Genomic DNA, 7,353 nt, shown 5'->3' with positions numbered 1-7,353 from the left:
ATGAGACGATGTATGAATGTGAATGAGGCAAGAAGTATGTGGTGTGACCGAGTTGTTTGGCGGTCCATCCTCTCTGCCTACCCCTGCGGGTAAACTATTCTAAATTAGTATTCTAAATGCTATCAAAACTGGCTTGGCGTACTATTTTTTAGAAAGATTCTAGCTATTCGTTCTGGTTCTTCTTTTTAAAGAAATATATACATTCCCGCGTTACGAATAACTCGACTAATTCATTTATGAAATAACCAACGCCTCTGCCATTTGTAACCTTCAGTGGTTTGATACGTTTGGTGATTTAGCAGGGGTGCCCGGGTTCGTGTAGTGAGGTTTTCCAGGTCTTGATTGCGGATGCATCTACCCACCAGCTGAGGAATCGGGAGAGGTCAGTTGAGGTAGAATGTTTGACCTCTCCAGCCGGAGTCGACTCACCGCCCTTGCACCGGAGTGGGAGGGATGGATTTGTACGACACTCCTGGACTCACTGACCCTCATATTCCTACCCAACCCTCATTCCTTTTTTTTCCTCATTCCTTTCCTCCGCAGAACTTCCTATTATTCCTTTACCTAAGGAGACCCTTTACACAGCATTTTAAAGGATCACAAAAACGTTAAGGGAAGTTTTTTTTTTTTTTTTTTTTTTTTTTTTTTTTTTTTTTTTTTTTTTTTCTTTTTATTTAGGAAGCAAACAGTCGTACAATAAAAATTATAACAATAAACATTCATATGTTCTAGACCAATTAAGTTCCATTAAATTAAATGTAGATTTAGTATTTTTTACCTACACAACATATTAAATGGCAAAAAATAAACATAATAAAGAAATACATAAATATAAAAACAAAAAGAAAAAATACAACTTTTCGCATAGTTATACTATTCACTACGGGTGATAATAATGTACTTTTCACAACAAAAAAAAATTGAGTAAAATAAAAGTATTTTAATTTATTAATTTATTAAGCTGAATTTTATATGATATTAAGTTATGGTTGAAAATGTCAACATCTCGTAAGGCATTGTGAGTTTCACAGATACGTACTATTACAGAGTTTTGCGCGTATTTGGATTTACAATGTGGTATTCTAAATAAATCATTCGATCTGGTGTTTTGCTTGGGGCAACGAAATGCAATCCTTTCTAAAAGATATGATGAATCAACTAGGCAGTTTACGATTTTGTGTAAGAATAATGCATCAGAGATTTTTCTACGATTATTTAAAGTGACAGGGACAAATCGATGGTCACTAAAACGATACGATAGGTGTTTCATAAATTTGTTCTGAATATTTTCAATGCGATCAATATATGTTTGATATTGAGGATTCCAAATTACTGAGGCGAATTCTAGTTGTGACCGTACATATGACATATATAATAGAATTAGGGTGTGTGCTACCGTAAAAGGCTTTGTAATTCGAATAATGAAACCCAATTGCTTATAAGCTTTTTTTAGAATATTTTCAATATGATCCCTAAATAACATTCTAGAATCTAGTATTACTCCAAGATCTCTTATTGTTTCTACTCGTTGTAGAGGTACATGGTTTAGTTTGTAAGTATAATAAATTGAATGTTTTTTTCGTGTAAAAGTAATAACATTACATTTATCTATGTTTAGATATAGTTGATTGTTTTTGCAATATTCCTCAATTTTACCAAGGTCTTCTTGTAATTGGTCGCAATCATCTATGGAGCTAATACATTTATATAATTTCATGTCATCAGCGTAAAATAGGAAACAAGAATTACTAATAAGACGATTCATGTCGTTTATGTATAAAATAAACAAGAGAGGCCCTAGATGGGAGCCTTGCGGTACCCCTGAGGGAATAATTATAATTTGTGACATGTAACCTTTTAAAGCAACAGCTTGACTTCTATTTTTAACATATGAAGAGAACCATCTCAGAAGATTTCCACATATACCAATCTTCGAGAGCTTGTTTAACAGTATGTCGTGATTAACTTTGTCAAAAGCCTTAGAAAAATCTGTGTAGATGGAATCTACCTGTTTCCCATTATCCATAGAGTTAAGAACAAAATCAGTAAACTGTCCTAGGTTCGAATCAACAGATCTGCCTTGAAAAAAACCATGTTGATGCGGGCTAATAATAGTATTTTTGCATAAGTCAAAAAGTTGGTTATACACGATTTTTTCCAAGATTTTACTTAAGATACATAGTTTAGAGATAGGTCTATAATTTTCAATGTTGTGTTTGTCCCCTTTTTTAAAAACAGGTGAAACAAAAGCTTGTTTCCAAATGGTAGGAAATACACCTTCTTTAAAAGATTTTTGGAACAGTAGTGTTACAGGAGTAACTAGTGTTTCAGCACAATTAACAATAAAAATTGGGTGTAACTTATCACAACCGGCACTTTTTTTAGTGTCCACATTTTTGAGATGTTTTAACACTAATGGTGCAGTTATATCAATTGAATCAAAATTAATTGAATTTATGGTAACATCATTACTTGTATCAACAATATTTGTGGAAGTATTATTAGTAGTTTTATCGGGGATAAAGACAGATTGGAAGTAATCGTTAAAAAGATTGCAAATTCGTTGACCATCACTTGAGGAAATGTTTTTGTGATACACGTTATTAGGTACTTCAGAAGATGACTGTTTTGATTTCACAAAAGTCCAAAAATATTTCACATCTTTCCTTATATTTACCTCGGCTCTCTTTATATAATTAGTATAACACTATTTTTCTGTTCTTTTTTGGCGAGTCCTGAGTAATGAGAAGGTATGATAATCTGAGGGGTGTGAATAATTTTTAAACTTTCGGTGATACTTTAGCTTTTCTTTGATGATTTTGATTAGGTAGGGAGTGTACCATGGGGGATATTTGGGAGACAGATAAATGGTTTTTGATGGTACGTAGTGATCAATAGCTTCATTAATAATTTCGTAGAATTTATCAGTTGCTTCTTCCATACCCCTTGAAGAAAAAATATTCGACCAGTCAAATTGCTCCAAAAACTCGTTAATCTTGACGTAGTCAGCTGAATTAAATAATAAGACTTGTCGTGGTTGATGTATTAAATAAGGTTCGTTTTTTAGTCTTATTTCTATTTTGAAAGATTTGTGATGCAAATCTTCAGTTAAAAGGGGTGGAATGCAAGGTTGTAATGAGCAGTTCATGTTGCTAATGGCTAGGTCAAGAACACGTTGATTTACATTTAAGATGTTATTATATTGAAAAAAGTCACAAAGAGATAAAAAGTCTATAACAGTAAAGCTGGCTTCGTCAACAGGTATTTGTGGTATCATCTGTCTTTCAGAATTTAGATTCCAGATAAGTCTAGAAATGTTATAATCACCTACCATAAGAAAGTCATCATCAGGATAGTTCAATCGGAGCTGACTAGCGGACTCAAAGTGAGCTTTAAGATTTCTAATATGATTCGTACCATGGGGATGGTAAGAGCAGCAAATGTTAATATTTTTATTAGAGGTAGTTGGAGTAATAGTTACCCATATATCTTCAGCTTCTAGTGTGGACCAGCTAGTTTGATGAGTAACATTATATTTGGACTGGACAGCAATAAGAACACCCCCTCCCAATGTTTGACCTGTGAGATTATAGTTTCTGTCACGTCTAAAAACATTATATCTGTCGTCAAAAATCTCCGGATCACAAATATTATCGAGAAGCCAAGTTTCTGAAATACATATAATATTATGACAATTAGTATATAAAAAATGAAGTATAGTTTAAGTTTAAGTTCTGTATGCGATTTAATAATATTAAATGCGAAACTAAATGAAAAGAAAAAAATACTTTTTTTAGATAATGTAAGTGAAATAAAATTAAAATGCGAAACTAAGTGAAAAGAAAAAAGATTTTGTTTGAATAATATAAGTGAAATTATTACAGTATTTATAGATAGTCATGCTATTTTGCTTATATCTGCTTCAGAGGAAATTCGAATGACAGGAGAGCTATCACTTTTTCTCATAAATATATTGCAATTTTTTGTCCACAGATATTGATATTGTTTTTCAGCTTTAATTTCCCTGGCTTTCTTCATCAGTAGCTTGTTAGAAGGCGTGAGGTGGTCGTTGAGGAATATGCGCATGGCTGCTCCTGGAAGACCAATATCTGCTGAAGTCAGGGTCCGGTGGCGTCGAGCAGCTGTCAGCAAAGCATCCTTATAATCTCGCCGAATGAGACGTAGAATAATGTTGGACGAAGATGTAGGTGCGGGTGTGATTTTGGGAGTTGCCGTTGACCTAGGCCATTGGCGAACTCTATGGATGAAATCAACGTCTTCTCTTTTTATGGGGAATCCTACTTTTTGGGATATATTGCCAATAATGTCGTTTAGATTCTCTTTTTCTGAGGTCGGGACTCCATTGATTTCAATGTTACAGGATCTGTCCCATTGATCCCTTAGATTGTTTTTGAATTCTAACATCTTTACACGTTCATTCAGGGTTATTATTTCACAATCAAGGGTTTTGACTTTAGCTTCATAATCGTCAATTTTAGTACAGCAGAAGTCAATCGATGTTTTGAGGTCGGTTAATTCGTTTTTGAATTGTTCTTTAATTGATTTAATAAAGAGTTCACTCATTTCTTGAAATTTCTTATCTATATATTTGATTAATTTGTTTGAAGAAACATCATCTTCGTCTGTGTCACTCGATGTCACTGTTTTTTTCTGCATTTTTCGCTGTTTACTCATATTGTACTTGGTTAATTTGCGAATTTAGAGGTGCGATGACAAGTTGAATTCGTTGGTTTGTTTTTATTCCGCAGTAGCGCCTGTTTGCCACAATCAATTGAGCACCAAGCAATGATGACAACACTTTCAACCAATGATAAACGAGATGACGACACTATCAACCAATGGGGAACCGAACCGATTACACTTATGCTTGCGCTTGCGCGATTAGATTGTTATTAATTACGGACAATTTATCTGGAATATTTTTGATTATAGATTCACAATATAATACTGTATTCACTATGATGCAGAGTTCTAATTGTTTTGATACGTCAAACACCAGATTAATTACACTTTGAAACACTTTTTGTAAAGTTTGCTTGCAAATCGCTCGTTTTTAAGTAAATTTAATGTGGAGTGTATTTCACTGCCACACACACGATGGGTAGGTAGTTGTTACTGTTATATTTCTGTTATATTTCTCAAGGCGTCCTGATGTTGCTTGTGTTACATTGATGTAAAAATTAACTTGCCCAACCATAGCTTGGAAGCAAAATTGGTTAACTCTAGAACAACAAAAGGCACAACACAATGCGCAGGCCTCTTCATAAATGTGCACGTGAACCAAATCAAAATTTGCTTGGGGTTTTTTCATATGAATATGTCGTCTCTTGTTGTATTTCGTCAATGTTGTATCATAATGGAGGTCTTGGCTAAGAACACAATTGATTTTGCGACATGCGGTAGCTATGCTATAGGTATTTTGACAAGAAGTGACGAATATTCTTTTACTCAATTTCAGCACCATTTACACCAAACATAATTTCTATTTGAAAGGATGTTTAAATTTCTGATTTTTATTTCTAAGTAGGTACTGTTTATAAATATTTTTAAATGCATCTACTTGATTTTTTTAATATTTTCGGTAATGAGTTAACGCAAATCTTGGAAGTGGAAATTAACCCACTTCCCGACATCCGATCGATGTAAAATATGGCAGATAGACTTGTTGTCAATGACAATGCATTCTATTAGCTTTTTGTGGCAATCATGTATACACACGCGGACGCTACTTATTTCTCTGAAATTAAATTGTTTAAAATCTCGGCTATCATGGAGAGCTTTCATTTCTATGTTCCGCGCGCCGGGATTTGAACCCGCGACCTCCGGATTGCTATAGTCGAGTACCTTACCACTCGACCACGGAGGACGTCATTTCCATAGATATATAATATATTATATTTTTCAATAACCTACCAATAGAAATCAGAAGCATTAGGAACAAAATTCAATTGTTGAACTCCATCAAAAAGTATTTTAGAGAATGTAACACTAAAAATCTTACTTGTTTTTCTTCTTACTGAATACATATATGTTTACATATTTTAGTTAACGGGTCTGATTGCCATGTGTCTTTATTACCTACACATACATATATATTGAAATACATGATTATAGTAAATAGTAATTATAATTATATGAAATGTATTAACTGTATTAACTGCATTGTATTAACTGTACACGTGACTTTATTTGTACATAATATGTGAAATGTTAACTCTTCTTCCATCCACAAGCTAAGGCTTTTAATGGAAGACCAGTAAAATTATAATATAAAAAATGTAACTAACTAAAAAAAAAAAAAAAATAAAAAAAAATATGAAACGAAGGGACATATAGCATGAGCGCGTCGATGGCTACGAATCAAAAGTTATTTATTTAATTATTTTACGCCTATTAAGGCTATTACATACATATATAACAATATTTAAGAAATTATACTCGTAAATAGTGCAGGAAATGACTGTTTAATAGACATGTAAAAAAATATTTTTGAGTTTGATCCACACAGTATGTAGGTACAAAATATAAATATTAAAAATCCAAAATAATTGTTTTCTTTCAGCCGACAAAATACTGTTAACGTGCAAAATACTGTAATACTGTCAATTTAAATAGCTTTATTAAAATATTCCACTATTTGATGAAAAAAACTTCAATAAGGTATGCTTATATAATGAAATTGATGTACTAAATATATCAACAACATCGGAGTATTTCGCATAGAATCCGTCGCATAGGAGTGTGATATTGGGACGTTGATATAGAATTGATACAATTATATGGTAGGTACTGTCTTGTAACCGACCTGCTTGGAGTATGAAAAGATATTACATATAATAAATCAGGGGTATCAAATGAATGAATGATTTTATACAAACAGGTTAAATCGAAAATGATTCTATGATCAGATAATTTTATTAAATTTAATGAACAAAGTATCGTAAATTAGGTTTTCTCTAGGAATGCCCATTTTAAAATATACATGTCTTAAAGATTTATTTTGGATTCTTTCAATCGCATATGAATGAACCTCATAATTTGGGGACCAAACCGTGGAATTGTATTCTACATGACTCCTTACCAGTGACATATATAATGTTTTTACAGTATTGACAATATTGAAATACTAGATACTCTTAAAATAAATCCCAATATTTTCAAAGCTTTATTGGTTATTATTTCTACATGCTTGATAAAGTTAAGTTTCGTGTCAAATCAAAAACAAGTCATTAATTTCCGAGACAGATACTAACGACATATTGTTAATGGAATAATCAAAAAATGTTGGATTCTGTATTCGATAAAACCTCATAATTTGACATTTGCTTATGT

At 32.6% G+C, this 7,353-nt stretch overlaps 1 protein-coding gene across 1 annotated transcript; it reads right to left on the bottom strand.

Moving 5' to 3' along the window:
- Window positions 1-3,897: 3,897 nt before the first annotated feature.
- On the bottom strand, window positions 3,898-4,759 carry LOC149409580 (uncharacterized). Its single transcript, XM_089649449.1, has one exon. It carries the CDS (start codon window positions 4,693-4,695, stop codon window positions 3,898-3,900), a length of 798 nt encoding a protein of 265 aa, XP_089505575.1. The 5' UTR covers window positions 4,696-4,759.
- Window positions 4,760-7,353: the final 2,594 nt, after the last annotated feature.

The sequence above is a fragment of the Hesperophylax consimilis genome, chromosome 30 (genome assembly GCF_061612785.1).
Source record: "Hesperophylax consimilis isolate HC1 chromosome 30, BYU_Hcon_1.0, whole genome shotgun sequence".
Classification (NCBI taxonomy): Eukaryota; Metazoa; Arthropoda; class Insecta; order Trichoptera; family Limnephilidae; genus Hesperophylax; species Hesperophylax consimilis.
Note: the sequence above shows the minus strand (reverse complement) of the source record. Positions and strands in the feature narration are given on the sequence as shown.